Source organism: Corvus moneduloides, chromosome 2 (assembly GCF_009650955.1).
Source record: "Corvus moneduloides isolate bCorMon1 chromosome 2, bCorMon1.pri, whole genome shotgun sequence".
Classification (NCBI taxonomy): Eukaryota; Metazoa; Chordata; class Aves; order Passeriformes; family Corvidae; genus Corvus; species Corvus moneduloides.
The window spans coordinates 818,993-840,372 of NC_045477.1; the positions used below are offsets into that span (position 1 = coordinate 818,993).

Below are 21,380 nucleotides of genomic sequence, written 5' to 3' on the forward strand. Positions count from 1 at the left end.
AAGGAGCATTTGGGCAGGACAGCAGGAGCTGGAGCACTGGGAAGAGGCTCCAGCAGCCCTTTGGGGTTGTTAAACCTGCCTGAATGTAAAACAGCCTGGAAGATTTCCAGTTTCTCCCAGTTCCTGCTTTTCAGCCAGGAACAACGACCACAGGACTCAGAGAAGGCTGAACAGAGCACAGGTTACTTACCAGCCCCAGTGCTGGGGTTTATTACTTCCAGATGTTTCTGTACACGTGGGAGTCACTGGTCACGGAAAGGAGGGGGAAAAGCGAAAGCTGTGGCTAAACTCCCCCCTCCTCCCCACACTGGGGTGCAGGGAAGGGATGGGGCAGCATTTTAGATGACAAGAGGCTTCCGTGAGTCACCAGAAAAACCCAAGGGTTGGGTCTGGCACAGGAACAGCTGGATCAACCCCCTTCCTCCACAGGCTGCTCCGAGGAGCCCAAGAATCACAGCTAAAGGGAAAGCAGGAATTCCTACTCCAGGCTTTTCACAAATGCTTTATTTGTAGGCGAGGGAAACAGACACAGAACAAGACAAGACCAGGATGAGGCTGACATGGGACACAGCGTGTGGTTTCCAGAGAACTGACGCGCACACACACACACACACACACACACACATTTTCCTTCTGGAAACAGCAGCACGTGGCAAGAGGTCACCCTGCCACACTGGGAAAGCTCAGCCACAACTGGCCAAGCATCCGGCAGCAAAACTTGGAGCAAACAGCCGATCCCGTTCCCGCCGTGTTGGATGCCACCAAAGGGTGCAGCATCGTGGGACGGATGACACAACCAAGGGATGCAGGTCTGGGCAACGCAAAGGGCACTTCCAGGCTGTGAGCAGAGCGCCAGGCTCAGAGACGGGTGGGAGAATGCACTAGGGCCAAGATTTCTTGGAAGTGACAAGCCATAAGCTCAATTTTTTGACCTTGCCTAAAGATCCAGGTCTAGATTTCCAGGAGTGTTGATGACCAGTTCAAACCAGTGAACAGCTGGTTGCCAGGCACCTCCACACAGCCCTTTTTGCAGGCCTTCCTGCTCCCAAAAGAAAAGGCAGTAGTGGAGAAGACGAAAAATGTCAGTGCTAAGGTCACAGAATCAGAATAATTTGGGTACAGAACAACCTTAAAGCCCATCCAGTGCCACCCCCTGCCATGGCAGGGACAACTTCCACTACCCCAGGTTGCTCCAAGCCCCATCCAACTTGGCCTTGGACACTTCCAGGGATCCAGGGGTAGCCACAGCTTCTCTGGGCAACCTGTGCCAGGGCCTAAATTGTAAAAAACCTTTTTCCTAATACCCAGTCGACCCTCCTGGGGGGATTTTCCAAGGTCTGTGTTGCCCAGCTCCACCTTTTGCAAGTCATCCCAACACTGCTTGCAAATCACAAACACGTGGAAAACAGGGCTGGAATGGGCTTCCTCAGGTTGTCCAGGCCCTTCCCTTGCCAAAAGGGGAAAATTCTGGCTGGACAGTCCCAGGCCTGAGTTTAATTCCTTACTCAGGGGTTGATTTATTCAAAGCAAGAGTTCAAACCTGCTTTGGCAATACAGGAAATAATCTTTTTCCAACAATCCCAATGCTCCAATCATCTGCAAGTCCCTGATGGCTTTGTCCAGTGCACATAATCTGGCAAAACTCATCCTAGGTCTTAGACACTTCTTTCTTTAATTTATTCAATTAAAATGAAGCCTGCAACAAATCAGCATCCTAAAGTACATCTCCTGCTCCTGCCAAGCCTTGGGATCTTCCATTGGGAAAGTTGTCACTGATCCTCAATCTGACAAGTGAAACAAAACCAAGAGAGGTTTCTAAGTAATCCAAAGGCTTTCTTGCAGGAAAAATGCAAAGCTGGAACTTTTTGGGGGGAATTTCTCTATGTCCCTGTTTCTCGTGAGCCAAAGAGAAGATTCCTTCTCTCTGCAGTTACTTTTACCACAGCCTGTGTATCCTTCACCAAATGCCATTTATCCCAGCCTGCAGCCCCCTGGAAACTGCAGCAGGAGCATTAATATTTCTCAGACAAAAGTACAGTCTCAAAAATGTACATGGCTTGACAGAGCCGAAAGGAATTTCCCTTTCCCCCACCCCCACAGTGCTGCTGCTGTCCCTGGAATCCATTTTTTTAATCCAGTACCACATGAGTCCCTGAACAGCCACCTATCCTGAGCAAGGCAGGGCTGGGGGCTGGGAGCTGGCACGGAGCGACGCACCATTCAATTAAACAGGCTCTTGAAAGATTTATTTTCTTTTCACTCACTCAATGTTAACAACAAAAGAGAATCCCGGGGAGCCCACAGGATTTCAGAAATCATTCCTTTTCCAGTGGTGCTTCTACAGAACACAAAACTGATTTGCTTTCCAAGGAGGGTTCTGTTTGGTTGGGCTTTTTTACAACCTCACAAACCAAAGGGATAACACAAGGAATCACTCCAAGTCAGACTCTCCAAGTTATTTCACCACAGAGGAATGTGACTTCACCACGATCATTCATGAGTATGATCCTGGGAAGTGAGACTCTGGATATACACACTGGATTATTTAATCCCTAACAATCTGAACAAAGGAGGTGCCTGGAAAAGAGAATTTTGCCCATTTTGGGGACATGGCTGGGGAAAGAGCTATTTTGCATCTCAGCTACTGAAGATCCATTGAATCCATTGGGAACTAAACCAGTGTGGATGCTACATCAAATTAATGCAATAATTAACATGGTGACTCACAGAGGGAAGTGCAGAGAGCCAGCAGTTGCTCTTGTAACACCTGAGTGCCGATGGCCAAAGTGCCAGGAGGGCATTCCTCTCTGGAATGAGGCTTTCCTGTCTCTAATCCAGGTGCTTCCCATCCTGATGTGTCAGGGAAGGGACACAGAGCAAGGCCACGGGGCTGCTGTGCCCGGTGAATCAGAGCTAAGTGGATCTCCACCAGGCCCAAGGCCAGGGCTAAACCCTTTGCCCCATCTGCACCACTCAAATGCCAAGAATTCCTGATGGCTCTTGTCATGGGATGCACAGGGCAGCTCCCAAATGACCCCAGAACTTTGCCTCGGCAAAGCAGGGTTAAAATCATCGGACAGCAGCAAGGGATTGTGGACACCAGGCAAAAAAGGGGATTTCGGACATCCACCAGCAAAATATTGAGGAAAACTGCTCCAAACTGTGTCTGCTGTTACACTCTAGAGTGACTCTTAGGTGAAAGCAAGCCCACAAACTGTCTGTGGATAACTGAACCCTGAAGAAAAGCTCTATGCACATGGAATTCTGGAAGGCAGGCAGCAAAATGATCTAGGAAGCAACAGTGGAAACAAGGTCCTTCCTCTGATACTGGGGGGAACAGCTGCCTACACCTCTGCATCAACATCAGCAGGACTGACTCCAAGCTCTCCCAGGGTTTTTCCTACAGCCCGTTCCACGTCTCTCCATCCCAAAGGCGCTGATCTGTGCTCAGCTGTGTGTGGCAGCTACAAGAAGGGAAGAACAAACACATTCCAGGGGCAGAAAGCAGCCAAACTGCCTGTTGACCACATTGTCCCTGCTGCTCTTGGGTCTTCCCCATAAATGCAGGTTCAGAGTCCTCTGGCCTGGGATGTGTCTGCAGTAGATGGAGTTATCCAGGCTCTTCTTCCCAGAGAGGACTTGAAATGAGAACTAGAAAAGCTGCATGACTCTGAAATGGAGCTCATGGTCCCCCCCTCACCTTTTTGATTTACAATCCCATCCAACTTTGCCCAGGAAAGTGGCCTCCAGGCTCTTCCCACAGCTTAACCCCAAAGGCTGGTGCCGGTGAGGTGAAACCTGAGCTCCCAATGAAGCCAATTCCTCATCTGCTTTAGGGGAAAAAAAAGTGTATATATAAAACCCAAACCTAAGGGGCACTTCCAAGATGATTCTACGATTCCACAGAGAAATCCTGAAGCCTTTGGCTGTGCTGCAATGCCCTCAGTGAATCTGAACTGCCAACAGCCCTTCTGCAGTTGGGTCCAAGAAAGCCTGAGAATTGATGGAGATTGGTATGATCGACTGCATGGGATTCCAGGAGGTCTTTCCTTGTGGCAGCAGAGAAGAGGATCCCACTTCCAAGGGCCTGAAGAGCTTTTCATGGTCTTCAGTAGAAGCTGCTTCCCAGCAAGGAAGTCCCTAAGAATTTAGATATTCTGGAGAACTAGTTCTAGGGGATGAATCTCACATCAACTTCTCACTGCTGCTGGACTGGGAGATGAGAGGATATGGATACATCACAGTGGCCTCTGGTGCAGTTTATTTACAATGGGAATCAGTGCTGGAGAACACCAGGATATTAACAAGCAGGAAACACACTAGGAGGCAAAAAAGAGAGTGGAAGAAAGACCCCGTGTTAGCATCAAGGTATTCTCTGCAAACTCGGCAACAACCTAAATTCAGCTGTAAAGTCCTTTGGTCTTCTCCCTCTCTCCCTATTTACACATCAACCTACACTATATCCTTTCACTGGATTTAAAACATGCAGTCCACAGTCCTGCATTCCTACAGTTTCATCCCCAAGGGACAAGATAAAGAGGAAAATAAATGTAGATGTTGTGCAGCAATACCTCTTTAGCATTGCCACTCTAGCATCACACTTTCTGGGGTTTCCAGCTTTTGTAGAGGAATTCTTAGCTAAAAGCGGGAAGACTTTTCAGGACTGCTTAAGAAACAGGCTTATTGTACCACTCACCTGAAATATGATCCTAAAAGAAATCAGCACCTTCTGTGAGGTCTACGCTTCATGGTGCTGTAAGTAAGACTTTGAGAGTTTTTCCTACCAACCATATCAATCACACCCTTCTCTCACTGCCTGGCTGATCACAGAGGCCTGGCTTCCACAGACCATTTTGATAAGAAAACACATGAGATAAGTAAGGAAAGTCTGCAAAGTGAAGCACACAGCTTTACCTGCCTCATCTCACCAGTATTTCTTGGCCAAGGGAGTGTGATGCAAGTTGTTTCCACACCACAGGGCCTTGGTTACTTACTAAAATACTATTTAAGCTAAATGCCATAAAATTTGTCATTTTGCCTTCTGGCAGGCTATAAAGAAAGAAATCAGCTTTGCTCCTCCCTTGCAAGGAAGGAGGTTTCATCAGCACATGTAAATACATGAGAAGTTTAAAGGGAACACAAACACCAAATGTATTACTGGCTGTGATTCAGAGCTGTTTGTTTATCTGTGGTTTTTAGCACCATGCTAGAATTCCAACCTCCCACCTCGAGAGCCAAACAGGCAGTGAGAGCAGGACACAGCTCCATGGAGCCTTACCACTGGAATCCACCGATGGGCTCTGTAAACCTATGACGGATCAGGAATGTCGCAACAGCTTCAGCAACCTGAGGGAAGGGAAAAACATCGCTCAGGATTTAAAGGGACACAAAGAGAACAGCAAAGCCAGTCAGTTTTCAAAGCCTGCAGTATTTCCAACAACAGTTCATATCCTCAGGGTTCTCTTGCTGAATCAAGTTTGCTCCTTTAAAACAAGAGCTCTGTGTAAGACACTTCCAGCTGTACTCAGACACTGAGCCTGCCATCAAGAAGTGACCAAACTTTTTGTCCAGCCATTTCAGTAATTCTTAAAACAATGTCTAAGTTTAGCAGGGAGAAAAGGTAAATTCAGGATGCAAGACGGTGACCTGGAATGGTTTCGGTTGGGAGGGACATTAGAGCTCATCCAGTTCCACCCCCTGCCATGGGCAGGGACACCTTCCACTAGACCAGGCTGCTCCAAGCCTCACCCAATCTGTTCAATACTGCTTAGAATGTATGAAAAAAGAGTAACAACTTAAGAACTCAGTGTGTTTAGATAAAAATACCTATTTCAGACAGGTAAAGTGAAGCACAGAAAGGCTGAGTTTTAACACAGCTGTCAGTGCAGAATGAGCTTTAAGACCAGATGTGCTCCCAACCACAGGCTCCACTGGCTGCACCACATTCCAGATTCCATCTGGAAACAAACTCCAGCAATGCCCAGAAGCAGCACTGCTCTGTCAAAGCTGCTTCAGGAACATTTGGTTTCTATTTGGAAAATGTGAGCCACCCAACTCAACAAAACACAGACCAACCCCTAAAGCTGCAGCTTAGTGCAAGGGATAGTGGGGAACTGCATGAAGAAAGGAAGAGAGGAGAAATCCACACTCCACATGGGTAGAATTAGGTACATCACCACGAGCCTGAGAGTTAAATCCATAACCCAGCCCTGTGGCACATAACGTCTTAGCCAGAGCTTTCCAGACAGCTAAAAAATCCAAGCTGCTTGTGAAAGCCAGTTGTTGTGCCAAAAAATGCCCCTGAAGTATGATCTCTGCTCCATGGTAATGAACAGATCCATTTTTGCATTTCAGACCATGGCTTATGTAGCTTCAACCCCACGGTGGGGCTCACCTTGTCTGGAGCATCTTCATGGACTGCGTGGCCACACTGTGGGAGGACCTGCATCTGGAATTTCCCTGTGGATTGAGAGAGTCAGCACATGGATCTCACGTTCTGTACCAACTAATCTCACTAAATGTAGCTGGAAAAGAGGCCCCAGGATGGCAGGAGGTCTCAGCAGACTCTACACCGTACACAACCGCTGGCTCCAAAGAAAACATGGACCAGCTGCTTAATTCACCTTCCTGAGGTGTAACTAGAGCAGGTTCCCAGGAGTTAAAATGAAGCTGAACTTCTCAGAGCTTCTCAATGCAGGCAAGTGTCAGAGTTGGAACTGTTATCAGATTTACCTTAAGGTAACATTTATCCTGCTATCCAATGCTACTTTCCAGTACTGGTTGCTCTGGAAAGCCGGGATGGGGGGGGAAAAACCCAACCCAAAACATGAATGAAGATGCTTAATCTTGGTCTGCTGTCTGCCAGAAACACTGGAAGATGGGACAGTTTTGGGTGGTCTCAGGTGCTCTAGCTAGGAACATCAGAAATGTAGCTAGAAAGGGAAAAAATGGATTAGAAGGAAGCCCTCACAGACAATCACTCTCATGCAAGAGAAGTGTGGCAGCTCCACTGCTGGGAGCATCCAACACTAGATTGAACAAAACCCATGGCAATGGCCCTTCAAATTGAACCTTTCCCTCCTCACCTTCCCCACCTCTCCTGGACCACAGTTAGAGAACACTTGGGGATGGACTAATTCTTTAATGCCCATTTGTTAGGATATTGACTGTACCCATAGCAACAAGCTGTCATGCAAAAAGAGCATTACAGTAAGGCTGCAGTAACAATATTAAATATTTACCTTGCATCTGTCCAATGGTCAGATCTTTGTCCAGCCTGTCAACACCTACAATCAAATAAACAAATGTATTGGAGAAAAGCCAGAGAGAACACAGCTCTCTGAGCCAGGCTTTACTCCATATTTTAAAGAGACCTTAGCTTGAAAAACAGAAAATAAACACCTCTGACACCCACAACAACGACATTTCACTGCTGCACCTCAAGAAAGTAAAGTGACAGGAAAGAAACACAGCCAAAAAATGCAAGAGCACAGCCCTCCCTACAACTTAAAAGGATATTTACTTGCTGTATTTCCTATTAAGGTACAAAAAGGGCTTACAGCTGTATTTGACTTTCACTTGAAAAGTTCAAATCACTCCACACTATTTTAAGAGACACAGAGAAGCCCAGGTATTCCCTGGAAACACTGTAGCCCAATGCTGATCCTGTCCTCTGAAATACAAGTGGGACATCACTGAAGTGCTCACCAGGACTGGAAGAGACACGTACCAGCTAAAAGCAAAAGCTTTGGAGTCGGACAGCTTAGGAAGAGGTTGGATAAACCCCTGAACCAGCCATCCCAGTACTTTTCTGTTTTGGCCAGTTCGATTCGCCACGTGTATAAATGCTCCTTCTTTGTCTGCAGGGAGGAGAGAGAGCTCTGCATTAGTGATCAGTAAAACAGCAGAAAGAAAACCAACTCAGGGAGCCACTTGGAAATGCATAAGTATATAGATATAAAAAATAAAAAAATACTGGCTCCCTCTGGTGGATTACATACTTCCAGGGATGACCCTCCTTGCTTCTAAGTATCTCTCCAAATCAAAGTACCTGAGTAAGGAACAAGAAAGTCAGCAGGAACTACACCAAGAGGAGAAGAGCCTTCAGGAGAAGACTGAAGGATTCAGGGCAATCAATTTGCTACTTCTTACTGCCACAAATAGCTCACAAATTGTCTGAACATTTCGACTTGGCTCTCATTCAGTTTTCTCTCCCTGGAGTGGCTCCCTTTCATACCAGACTGATTTGGATAACTACAGGTGACTGCTCTTGCAGGGGAAGCTGAAAACACAGTAACGAACTCCCTACCTCTGTGTCATCCTCTTTCTTCCTTTTGTTGACAGAGCCTCCCCCTTCCTCATCCTCATCCTCCTCCTCCTCTTCCTCAATAATTCCCTCTACTATGGCTTTAGGGCATTCAGGACTGGCAGCCCCTTCGCACCTGTGAAAATAAAACCAGAAACTGATTCCCTGACGAAAGAAAAAACTCCAAACCAAAAAACCACCCAGGATTAAACCTAAGGTGTTCAGCAATTTTGCTTGAAGAAATTTTCACTTTCAAGTGCACTTATGCAACAATAGTATTGTAAAACAGAAAAAATTATTTTAAAATAAACCAAAAGCCACCTACTGTTTGACTTGACCGACCATAGAAACTCTGGCAGATTCGAGATTTCTTATCTGTCCACTTTTTACACTAGGAAAAAAAAATAATCAGAAGACAGACAGAAATATTTACTGAAGAGCTTCAAGAACCAGCAGGCCCAGAAACAAGAGTTAAACTCCTCTACAGCTCAGGATTTCCCCAAACCATTCCCACAGCTCTTGCTCTCACAGTGGCTCACGCTCAACTTATGTGGACCTCCCGTTGTCACTGTAACTGTGAGAAAGAGGGAGAAGTGCTGGTGGGGAAACAGTGAAACAGGGTTAAACCCATGCCAGGGGACTGGGAGAGGGCCTGTAAACAGCCAAGGTATATAAACTTAGTTTCCTTCAGGAGTCAAGCTACAAAGACAACTGATTCGAGTGACTGAGCCCAAGCCTTACCTCCACTCAATGGCATTCTCAAGTGACTTGAATGTTTTGGGACGACTCCTTAGGAAGTTCTGCATGCTGTTCAAGGCATCCATGGCTGTACCTAAAAGCAAATGACATCATCTACATCAACTTCATGGCATCTGATGAAATTATTGCCACATCCCTCTATACACAACTGGCTGCAACACCCTCAGAGAGAGCTGGAGCTCCCTGGGGATATAATGCTAAGGAAAGTACAGATAGTATTTCTGAGCCAACAGTCACATTGGAAAATTACTATTTGAAGGTAGGATGTTCAGATATTAAGAGCAGCAAATATTTATCAGCACCAAGCACTACAGCAAAAGCCACAGTCTTCCCCACCAAGAAAGTATTTCAAAGGAATTAGTGCCATGGTCTAGTTGACAAGGTGGTGTTAGGTTCATCGGTTGGACTCGATGATCTCAGAGGTCTTTTCCAACCTAGCTGATTCTCTGATTCTGTGAAATTAGCAGGAAAAAAGCAAACAGAGAGTCCAGCTGGGAAAAGGAAAAGGAAGGGTCACACTGGAAAGATTTTTGTGTGGGTAGGATCTGTTAGTAGAATGGAATTGGTTTAACAATGGGGCAAAACTTTCTGTATTCAGGGATTTGGGGCGAAGAGAAGAGGGGGAAGGCAGAAGCCCACCTGAAGGGCTGAAAGCCTCTGAGGGCACCCACACTCACCTTCCACAACGTCGATCATGCAGAGCCCCAGCAAACTCGGCACCAGGTTGGCGACGGCCGTGTGCACGGCGATGGCCCCCCCCATGCTGTGCCCAATCAACATGATGGGCGGGGGCAGGTCCCCGTACAGCGCTTCCACCACGTTCCCCACATCTCTGCCAAGGGAGAGCAAACCATGGATGGCACCTCCACCTCCAGGGGAGGACAAGGGACACCCCCGAGACGGGTGTGCAGCTCCAAAGCCTCTTCTAACCCACAGGCAACAGATAAGTTTATTCTCCTGTCACTGCTTCATCTTAGTACCAATGCAGGAAACCCTGCAAGCCAATGCTTTCCTGATCATCCATGTAATTTCTCTTTTTATTAGCAGAAAATCCTCATTTAAAAGATACAAATTTAAAAGAAATTCAAGCAACCTGGTCTAGTGGAAGGTGTCCTTGCCCATGTGGCTGAAATTTATAGTCCCTTCCCACCCAAATTCTGTGATTCCTTGTAGAAAACATTTTAGGTTGACACTTGCTGGTGGGAATGTTAAATAAAAGGTGAGGAAAAGCTGTCAAATCATCTTGCATGGAAGCACAAACCAAGAAATGAATTGTTCTGAAAATAACTGGGCCCTACTGACCATGGCAAAGATGAACAACACTGAGCACGAGCAAAAAGATTGAGACTCTCTACGAACACAGATGCCACAAGGCAAGGGGAAATTTCCCCATCCTTTCCACAGCACACCTACTTTAAACTGAAGCTGTCACTTGACACTTTTCCCAGGACGGGAAAGCTGGCTAGTATGATTCTCAAACCCCAAAACAGCAGCAGAACTAACGGCTGAAATCTACTGAAGAGCAGTTTAAAGACACCCCAACTGGCTTTCCTGACTACAACCATTCAGAGGAACCTGAGAACTGAGCAGTATTGGAAATGGAAAACAAGTGAAGAAATGAACGGGCTGACCAGCTTATTTGCTCTGCTAGAGAAAATTGCTTGAGGATTTGATTTAAAAGAACAAACATGAAAACCAGTTATAATTTAAGGCTCCTATTTAAAAGATATTCAGGACTAAGTTTCAAGCTCATTGCTAAGAAGAGGGGAAGGTTTCAAAACAAAAGGAACTTGCTTTCCCCCCAGTGGGAGCAGTGCTGCTCCAGATCTAAAATATTCTAATTATTTAATCCAGCATCTCCTCAGGACAGTTACACATCAGGATCTGACAAGGCATAAGCAGCAGGAATAAGGTATACAATGGAAGTCAGAATACATTTCACACATGGCCTCCCCTCAACAAACCAAGTGGATTTGTCCATGGGAAGGTTACAAAATCCTTCATCATTTAGTTGTAGTCACAGCAAAGAGTCTCTTTGTACTAAATATGGGCAGAACATAATGTGCTTAGCAGTGGGTATTTGTTTTTCTTACAGTTTTGTCAAGAGGGGGATGGATTTGCATGCCAAAGCGGGTCATGACAGCTTGAAAAAGCAACTGTATGCTTGAAAATCCTGTGCCTGTGACCCAGACTTTGGGACTGTCACCAGGCCAACGTGGGCCCGCTCTGAACACTTGTTCCAAGAGCTAAGGAAGAGCCAAACTGGTGATTTCAGGCTAAAATACCCCATGGATGTCTAAGGAAAGCAGTCCACCTCCATTAGGAACTCTTTGGCAAGTGTTACAGCATGTTGCAGGTTTGAAGTGCTCACTGTTTAAAAACTCAGAGTACCTGGAGAACACCACCAGTTTGGAATCTGACTCAGCCGGGAGAGACGTAATTTCAAACTGCCCCAGAATGGAAGATAAAGAAGAGATAACTACCAGGATCACATGAAATTAAACTATCTTCCAGCTCCTTTGAATGAAGGCTGTGTGCCCTCAAGTAGTTTATTGTTCAGCCAAGGAAAGAAAATGGAGCTTTGTGAAAAGGGAAATGAGCGTAAGTTTCCTTACTTCGACATAGTCTCTGCAGACAGATCTTCGGGATTCCTTACTTTCGTTTCTCCTGAAAAAAACCCAACCCAAGTTAAGTTCACTTAAGTTGAAAAACTTCAGGCCCCCTCAGGACTTAGAGCAGTGACTGTACAAAGCTTTTAGGCACAGATATGTAGAGCAAGCCTACTGCAATGAACATGAATAATTAAGAAACACAGAATTAACAGGAACACTTGGTACTATGGGTAGGAAACACTGCCCGTAACTGTTCTTAATGGATGTTAAAATGAAAGAACAGCCCTTGTTTCTCATGGCAAAGACCACCTCTAGGTTATGGAAATCTGAATGAGGGCTTGGTAGAAGGAACTAGTCCACCACTGTCTCGCACAAAAGTTGAGGGGGTCTCAGCTTCTGACAGAAGCCAGTCTTCCATCCCTGCTTTCGAATCCAAATTGGGATACCTTAAGGATGTTTCCCTAGTCATCCTGTGAGGAATTCATTGCATCTCCTTTAAAAACTGGGAGTGTGTAACACACTGATTTGACTCGACTTATTTCTTTGACTTACCATGGCCTCGGAGGTCTAAAGCCACAATCCTACACTGGATCCTGTTAATGATTGCAGACTGCAAGGAGAGAGGGAGAGAATATTGTTTGCAAAATGGGATTAGCAACAACAAGAACTCCCTAAAAACCCTTCACGGCCACAGAAGTGGCTGAACCTGGATTGGATGGGGTGTTACAAAGCGCAAGCAAAAAGAATCCACAAGACTATCCTTAATGGGCCAAAGCCCCATCCTTGTTAGCACTGTTAACAGGGACAATTATTTCACTGTGCCTAAGACATGACGTGTGTTTCCTGGGATTGTGAATTCAAGCCCTGCAGCACCTCTGAAAACTGGAACGGCAGTGGAATTACAGACACCAAAGGGATTCCCCCGCTCTCCGAGCCCCACACAGTATAGAATTACTCTTGGCTTCACGGCTGACATGGAGGTGAAGCAGCTGCTTTGCAGTACACGTTCAGTTTGCTCTCAAAGAAAGGAATTTTACAGGCTGAAATGTATAAAAATTGATTAGTCCAAAGAGGTCAGGGGAAACAAGTGAGGAATCTTTTTAAGGTAAGGCAGGGCATAATAATTGCAACACAGTTACGGCTCTATTTGTCCCTGACAGATCAATTTAACTACGTTATTTCAGGCATCACAAAGATTAAGTGGCATGTTTTGTTGACAGGAAGACTTCTGTGTTAAGGAATCATTGATTATTTAAATAACAGCCCTGCAGGAGTGGGGGAATTTGCTGAGGGATTCTTAATAGAACCACCTACACAACTGGCAAAAGCTACCCAGACCTCAAAGCTACCCAGTCCTCTTCTTTTGATTTTTCAGCTATTCGATTCTTAAATGACTGGAGCAGTTGCTTTCCCCAAACCAAATGAATCCACAAATTAGTATTTTCCAGCCCCTAAAAACAGCCCAAACCCTTCACCTGCAAGGTGCCCAGGCACCTAAGCAATAACCCCAACCACACAAAGATAATACTGTTATCTTTTATAATACTGTTTTGCAGTGTTTCCCAGAGGTGAATGGATAACTGCCTTCCACACTCAGAGAGCTTCATTTCCACACATTTATTTCTACAGAGCAGCAGCTTTACTTACAGTAAACACAGCCCAGGACAGAGCAGAGTGGCCTCCACCATGTAACAGCAGCAAGACAGGCCCCTCCAACCCACTTTTGTAAATTCGAAAAGTGTATGAACAGTTAAGGACATTTCACAGAGTTACTTCAAGGCAGTTGAATGAATTTTGGAGCTTGCTATACCTAACAGTATTTTATTTCTAGCCTTCTGTACCCAAGGCCTCGTTTCTCTGACCAACAGGAATGTTCAAGCATTACCTGGACAAAAATGTAACTCAACTTAAGCTTCAAGAGTTGTTCTCCTGCTGCCCAGGTTTTCTCCCCCCTGTAATTCACTCACCTCCCGTCCTTTTCGCTATGGGCACAACAGTGAACTAAGAGAAAACTAGAAATCCATTTGTAAAAAAGATGGATAGTTAGTTTTTACACAGGCAGATAATGAGAGGACAAGGGAGTGGTTTTAAGCTGGAAGAAGGGAGATTTAGATCAAATGTTTGTAAGAAATTCTTCCCTGGGAGGGTGGGCAGGCCCTGGCACAGGGTGCCCAGAGAAGCTGTGGCTGCCCCTGGATCCCTGGAAGGCCAGGTTGGATGGGGCTTGGAGCAGCCTGGGACTGTGGAAGGTGTCCCTGCCCACGGCAGGGGTGGGACTGGATGGGCTTTAAGGTCCCTTCCAACCCAGATGCTCTGGTGACTCCATGATTCATGATGTGCACCTTGTCCACATTTGATGAAGGGCTGTGCACTCCCCCAGGGGTTTAATGTAAAATAGAAAGCATAATAGACCTATTTGGATAGGTTGTGTATAGAAGCATGCCAAGTTTAACCAAATCATAGTTGTTTAGGATTTATTCTCTTCCCTTCAGCAGAAGCTTGAGCTCCCATATGAAAGTCTGTGGACAGACTGAACTGTGGAAGCAGCTGAATTCATGATTGGGTTGGTGCCCGCTGCTCTGCCCCAGGGACCTGCTAGAGCTCCAGCACATCCCCTTTGTGTACAAAGCCCAGCTGATGAAGTGACTTGTCTTATGTGTTGGTCACAGTTTCAGGCACTGAACAGAGATCTCACACCTCCCAGTGTGTTTGGAGAGAAATAACTTGAAAGTTTGGTTTTCTTAATGGCATTCCTGATCTTGGAGAGGAAAGGGCTGCAGAAAAATCTCTGGCTGACACTGCCAGAAGACACTGGTGGCATCACAGCGTCTGCCTTGGCCAGAAATTTGGAAGTATTTATTCACATCTATGTGTTTCCGTCGAGGTTTATCTGTTGTACTGCTGCTATTAATCCTGAGCAGACAGTTCACTGATTGCCAGTTAACTAACTGTAGTTAATAAAAATCAGTGAACAGCTTTGGTCCTGACATGGTTTGAATTACGAGAACCTGATGAGTGTTTCCCTGCAAAATATGCTATCAAACTGCTGGAAACAGTTTTTTTTAATTAATGATTACTAAAGAAGCAATTGTCAGGAACTGACCTTGCTAGATACAGTTTAACTATCAGCATAGAAGGGACAGTTCTAGTTACTGACACTGAACCCTGCAAGAGACATAATGGAAGATGAGAAGGAACACATGAAAAAGCTGAAAAACCCCAATAAACTAAAAATGTGCTATCTCTTAGATTATGACAAGTTCAATATGAAAAAAAGGATATATCCTTGCCAGTGTCATTTTCTACCACAACATCCTCCATAGACTCAAAGTACTGGCTCCAAAGCACTGGTGAAAAATCACGCTTTCTTCCAGGGCTGCAAGACAGAAAAAAATTCCATAGGAAAGAGTTATTTTTAAAGTCTTCCACTGAAATTGGCATCCAGGCCTCCTCTCACTGAAGAGAACACGCTGGTGTTACACAACAGCTCAGGACTGGAAGCAAACAATGCATCAGTGAAATTCCCATACAACTACAATATTCAGAATTTTATTGTCAGTGAAGAAATCCTCCCCTTTTTCCCCTCCCTAATTGTTGCTAAATGTAGTGGAAACAGAGAAAAGAGTATTTTCCTCATCAAGTAATTCCAAGGAAGACTGAACAATGGTGATTTAGACTACACAGACCCAAGCCAAGGGAAAATAAACAGAACAATGATACTGTCCCCGTACAACCTCCGAGTTTGCAATGACCCACAGACAAAAGGTGGCCAGCTGACAAACCAATTTATTTTTTGGTTCCTTCAAAAGGTGCAGCTGTGCCCTCTCCTTGTATCCCCATTACTGACAAAAGGCTCTGCAATCAGAATTTTCCTGATGACTCAGTTGATGCAGAATCTGTTTCTCAGGCTGGTATTTACTCAATAAGGCTAAAAGAGTAGTGCTTAATTTTGGAAGTGGCATAATTAGGCTCAATTCGAGCCCAGGATACAGGATGAGTAACAGTGCACCATTTTAACCACCATGTTTTTGCACTTCAACTCTTCTGGGGGAGGCAGGCAGGCAGCACAGAATATTAAAATCAAGCATGGGCGTGAGGGGTGAAAGACCTTCCCAGCAGAAAAATCCCTGCTGAAAAAGCTTCTCCTGAATTCTTGGCTTCCTAAAGAAATAGAAAAGAACAGACAAAGCAGCTTTTCCATTTTGTAGAAACAAAATTTCTGTTTCCCCTGGTGTTTCTAGGATATGAAACATAAACCAGCCAGCCCCTGAATAGACCAAATTCCCTCCTGTGGGTTTCCAGACTTCTTGTCAGATGTCAATTAAATAAACTGAGATGTCACACACCTACATAAATCCAGAAAATATTAATCTCTTTTACCGCCTCAGCTTAATCTCACTCTCTGATCAAGGAAAAAAATATCACATTCCAAGCTTAATTTTTTTCTGGAAGCCATCCCAGCCCTGATCACATGGTCTGTCCATACCAGTTCTGGTTCTTTCTGGAGATGGAGAGAACTGCCCACAGCTTGGATGATTTCCCTTCTCCGGTTTTTGAATAGGTAGGATGTGCAGTTAGCGAAAATAAATTCCACCACCCTTTCAAAATGCAACATTTCAACTGCAGTCAGACTTTTGCACCGCAAGTTACAGCTGGTTTTAGGTTCCACTGCCCTGAGCAATTCCAGGTGATCAGTAAACATTGTCATCTGCCCGGCTACAGCCCTTCCCACATAATCCATAAATCTGGTGAACAGCAGGAACTCCCTGGTAATCCACCCCTGTGTACTACTGTGACACCAGAAATCTGTAAGGGAATTCTCTTACCTACAGGGGAGGCAGAGCATGGGGAAGTGGCTGATTGATTGTGTCATGCATGATGAAGAGTTTTGGCTGTGTGCCAAATGAAGCCATTTTTGTGGAAGCAGGGCTACAGGATGGACAGCCACTGTTACATGGGGGAACACAGCAGCCTCTTGGCTGGTGCAAAGAAATCACCTTTCACCAGACCAGGTTGCTTCAAGCCCCATCCAACCTGGCCTTGGACACTCCAGGGATGAGTATTTTTGTGTCTCCTCCAAATGCCATTTCTGACAGCAGAGATCCAATGCTAAAATTTTCATGCAAGAGGTGGGCAGATGCTAATTCCAGAGCAGATCCATGGAGAGTTTCTCATGAATTGCAAGAGGAATCCATGAAACCACAGCAGAACCCTTCCCTAGGAGCCTGCCACATGGATGTATTTAGCACCATTAGTCAATGCTTCAAATTCAGCTGAACGAGAGTTAATACCTGCAGAGAAAATGTTAGTAGTTGTGTCATACGTGAAGTAGCTGGGAAAAACATACACCAGAACTCCTATGTTTGCAAGGGAATTGGAGCAGAAAGTGAAGAGGAGCTGGGAATTAAAACTATTGTCACCCCTGATGCAAATACACGTAGGTTGTGATTTAAAACAAAATACCCGTCTCCAAGCAAGGCTGGGAAAACATGAGTGACCTCAGGTTTAACACTGAACCCCCAAAAGGGCAGAAAAAATGTGTCGTTTTCCACAAAATCCCAGGTGACCGCAGAGAGCTGTGCGAAGACATTTCTCCAAAGAAAAGAATAAGTATCTTTGAATTTGAGGTTTTCTAGAGCTGCTTTTTTTAGCAAAACATCAACACACATTCAAAATTAGAAGTGTGCCCAATAAACAGCAGCTGTGGTTTTGCACCTTCCTATGCTGAAGCCGTATTTTGCTGACCAAATATTTAAGCTGATAGAACTAATTACAGCTTTTTAAAGTATCCAGCAAGCCAAAACAGAAATGGATCTGACATAATAACTTTTCTAGAATGATCCCTAAACTCCAAGCCAGCCAGGCAGCATGTGAAACTGGAATTACAAAACAAATTCTGGGCACCCTCTGCAGCTGTTTTATCCTATTGTGCAGTTCGTCCTCTTTATCATGTCCTCGATCCCTAGGATGCCCACATGGCTCAGCAAATCTCTCCCCAATTTTTGAAGGGGTTTTCTCTCAGGTTATTTTCCTAAAATGAAAAAAAAAAAAAAATTGCACCAAGCAGAAGGAACCATTTTCAGAAAGTCCTTTTTCTGCTGAGAGCCCCTATTTAAAACTACTAAAGCAAATATAGAACAAGTGCATGAATCAAGAGATTTCATTCTCGCATCATATTTGAACCCAACCAAATCAAACATCATCTACAAGTAAGAACTGCCACGGCTGACAAGTTGTATTTAGAAATTCTAAAAATTGACAAGGACAGTATCTTAAGTTCTGCCTTAGAGATGCTGAATACATAAAATGTTTCTTTATTAAAAGGATTCCAAGGGAAAAAAAATGGATTAAAAAAGAAAAAATTAGTTGGAATTGCCATGATCAAATGACACAGATCTGATCCAATCAAGCCCTTCTAGATAATTAAAAGATCTTCAGAGATTGTACGTGATTTTTACTCACACACTGGAAAGGAACAGCAAACTGACTTATATTTTTAAATCCCATCCAGGTGCTTAACTCTGAATGAGCCACTAGCAAAAAACTAAAGGCAAAAAACAAGACAGCAAATGCAGAAGCTGCTACAGCTGCTGAGATCTGCTGCCGTGGGTCTGGGGCCTTTTGCTCCACCAGTGACTTTACACACTCTATTATTTGATTTCCCCACAGAACACAAAATCAGGCCATAAAACCTGATTTTGTTTCCATTTCAGTCGAGCAATTCGAAGGAATCACTTGCAACATGCAGGCACTTCCCAACAGAGCCTTGGCCATGAGCGCTCCTTAAAGAAATGGACACTGAATTCCTCTCCGTGGCTGTTTCACGTATTGCTCGAGCTGAAGAGAAGCTCCAGCTTCCTTTGGAAAGAGCCTTTTGGAACTGTCATTTCATTGGACAATTCTGTTGGAGAGCACTTAAGTCCAGGGCGGAGAGGACTGTGCTAGCAAAGCAGGAATCAATGCCATGTGCTATGAAATACAGTGAAATTCTAAGCACACATCCCATGCTCCCGCAAAACCCAGTCCAAGCTACGTCGCAGGAGCCATGCTGGATATCAGGGAGAATTCCTTCCCCAAAAGGGTCTGTCCAGCCCTGGCACAGCTGCCCAGGGCAGCGGTGAGTCCCCATCCCTGGAGGGATTTAAAGCCGTGTGGATGCGGCACTTGGGGACAGGGGTCAGCGGTGGCCTTGGCAGTGCTGGGGGATGGTTGGACTCCATGATCTTAGAGGGCTTTTCCAACCTGAACAATTCCATGATTCAATTTGCTTCGGCCCGTTTGACTTCTCAAATGAGATTCCCCCATAGAGAGACATAAGAAAGTGATTGTACTGAAAAATAGCAAAAAAAGAATAAACTTTAAAGAAGAAGCTAGAAACAAGTCTATTTTCACATATCTAAATGCAGCAACAGGTGCCTTTTTTTACGAACTACTGAAACATATTAACCTTTTAATGGCATAGTACCGAAAAATGTAAGACTTTATTTCAGTTAAGTCCTCAGTAAATTGTATTTTTCTGTAGCAATGTCACATGCTTGACCCTCTACTTCTCAAGATCTCCTTTCAGCCACACCACAGTCACATTAAGATGACCTGCATGGTGGAAAAAAAAGGGAATAAAAAGAAAGTGCCCAGCACACCAGTCAGAGGATTTAGCCATGGAAAAATCAGGTTGCTGGCACTCATGGATATTAAGTTTAAATCCATTTTAACACCCTGGCTTCCAATTCAAGAAATTGAAAGCGCAGAAATAAATCACATTTATAAATGCGAGATGCTTAATGCAGCAAATAAACGTTTTCCTAAGTTTAGTTATTTTTGTTCCCTGTAAAAGTTTGAATTTTGAAGGACTATTTCAGTGCAGCCCTGTACATCTGCCAGCACTGTAAAATCACACTGGGTTTTCCCTGTACAACTAATCCCATTCTCTTTTGGTGGAATTCCCTTCGGGTGGAATCTTGCACTTGTTTGTACTGAACTGAGCCTTGATAAACTCAGCTTAAGCTAAACTTTCTATCCCACTTCCTCTTGTTTCCTTTTCACAGAAGCCCCAAGCCCCTCCAGATGAGGCCATTCCACGGTGGACGTGCAGCGCCTCCCACAACAGGAACATCACCTGTAAAGGGATTTACTGGGTGGCAGAGTGGTAAATCAAAACTACAGCTGTGCCGTGTCACCACAACATGATTATGAACTACTCCCCACTGCTTCCAAGGGAAGAATTCCAGGGGAATTCTTGATCCTTAACTGTGACACTGGATTTTGTATCAGTGCTCTCTGAAAGCATTTGAAAAAGAAAAAACAGGTTTATAAAATGGCAGAAAATAAACTTTTCTTCATAATCATTTCCCTAACAGCATTTAAAACCCCTCCAATGCATGGAAAGAGAGGAAGAATTATATAAATTAATACATGTTACACCCCTAGACACTAGTCCAACTTCTCCCACAGCTCCCAAAATGTGCTCTCAACCCCTGCTTAAAAGACTTAAGAGTATCCCAGATTTAAGCAGGGATTAAAGTCATTTGGCAGAGCTCACCTACTTCACATGGGTGCCTGCGGCTGAGAAGTCCGGTTTCACAGCATCATGGAATATTCTGAGTTGGAAAGGGACCCACCACAAGGATGATCAAAGTCCAACTCCAGCTTAGGAATTCAACTCCTGAGAATTTCCGTACACCTCTCCCCCAGCCAAACTCTGAGGTACCACCCAGACATCGTGCTTGACCCTTCCTCCAAAAACTGATGGCAAAAGAACTGGGAGAAAAGGGCTGGAGAGTTGATCCCAGCACCTGCCACCTTCCCCCAGCCCTAGGGATACTCTGGGCAGTGACACCTTTACCCGATGCGGCTGGAGAAGCCTGATCCAGATGTCACTCTCCTGGATCACCGGGAAGCAGGATCAACCCTCCCTCCAGACCCCCTAAGAATGACCACCCCTCCCTCCAGATCCCCAGTAATGACCATTCCCTCTGTCCAGATCAACCAGTACGAGCCCAGCCTCCCTTCGGACTCCCCCCCAATATGAGCCCACCTCCCTCCAGACCCCTTTAGTAATGGCCATTCCCTCCGTTCGGATCCACCAGTACGAGCCCCCTCTCTCCGTTCGGATCCACCAGTACGAGCCGCCTCTGTCCAGACTCCCCAATGACCATTCCCTCCGTCCAGACCCCGGAATCACGTGCCTCCCTTCCTTGTAGATCCCCCCAATAAAGACCACCCGTCCCTCCAGACCCCCAATACGAGCCCTTCTCCCTCCAGAGCCTCCTCTCCGTTGTAACCTCTCTCCCCAAACTCCCCCCCCGATCCCCGCATCCGCCCCTGCCCTTCCCCCGCCTACCCCATGCGCATCTTGGATCCGGACTGGCCGCCGCCGCCGGGCAACGGGGGCCGCGGCGGGAGGCGGCCCAGATGCAGCTGCTTCTCCAGGGCCGACATGACAGCGAGGGACACACCGGGAATACCGGGAACACCGGGACCCCCGAACCACCCCCGCCGCCCCGCCCCGCGCCGCCGGAAGCGGCCTCCCCCAGCAGCGCCGCCACGCGGCACCGAGCACACCCGTCCGCAGGGCACCATGGGAAACGTAGTCCGCGCCCCGGCCGTGCCCGCGGGGCGCGGGGCATGCCGGGAGCCCCAGTGCCGCTCCGTGGCGGCGGTTGCCGGGCGGGAGGCGCGGGCGGGATGCGGCGGAGGGGAGGTGC

The 21,380-nt window shown here is 45.8% G+C and overlaps 2 protein-coding genes across 7 annotated transcripts in view; one reads left to right on the forward strand and one right to left on the reverse strand.

Annotated features, from left to right (window-relative positions):
- Positions 1-488: 488 nt before the first annotated feature.
- PPME1 (protein phosphatase methylesterase 1) lies at positions 489-21,175 on the reverse strand. 2 transcript variants are annotated; one of them, XM_032094902.1, is made up of 14 exons: positions 21,017-21,175; positions 14,959-15,052; positions 13,324-13,416; positions 12,229-12,286; positions 11,680-11,731; positions 9,742-9,896; positions 9,047-9,137; positions 8,631-8,696; positions 8,309-8,441; positions 7,730-7,859; positions 7,242-7,286; positions 6,395-6,459; positions 5,279-5,346; positions 489-4,319 (listed from the first exon to the last, which is right to left on the reverse strand). In XM_032094902.1, the coding sequence occupies exons 1-14, from the start codon at positions 21,112-21,114 to the stop codon at positions 4,301-4,303; spliced, it is 1,167 nt and encodes a 388-aa protein (XP_031950793.1). In that variant the 5' UTR covers positions 21,115-21,175; the 3' UTR covers positions 489-4,300. The 2 variants fall into 2 exon arrangements, with proteins under 2 accessions (XP_031950793.1, XP_031950785.1); XM_032094894.1 differs by lacking the exon at positions 21,017-21,175 and adding an exon at positions 20,216-20,584.
- The window catches only part of C2CD3 (C2 domain containing 3 centriole elongation regulator), a 40,658-nt gene continuing 40,347 nt past the window's right edge, over positions 21,070-21,380 (forward strand). For all 5 annotated transcript variants that reach the window (XM_032094806.1, XM_032094791.1, XM_032094811.1 and 2 more), the window contains exon 1: positions 21,070-21,376. In XM_032094806.1, the coding sequence (XP_031950697.1) occupies positions 21,088-21,376 (289 nt within the window). In that variant the 5' untranslated portion in view covers positions 21,070-21,087. The remainder of the gene's footprint in view (positions 21,377-21,380) is intronic.

What these genes read in the sequence shown, in the direction of transcription:
- PPME1 (XM_032094902.1), bottom strand. Translation starts at nt 21,114, where the DNA reads ATGTCGGCCCTGGAGAAGCAGCTGCATCTGGGCCGCCTCCCGCCGCGG. An exon ending in GGATCCAAGATGCGCATGGG is followed by an intron (nt 15,053 to 21,016) that starts GTAGGCGGGGGA and finishes TCTGTCTTGCAG; the next exon opens with CCCTGGAAGAAAGCGTGATT. An exon ending in GACCATTGGACAGATGCAAG is followed by an intron (nt 6,460 to 7,241) that starts GTAAATATTTAA and finishes CTCAATCCACAG; the next exon opens with GGAAATTCCAGATGCAGGTC.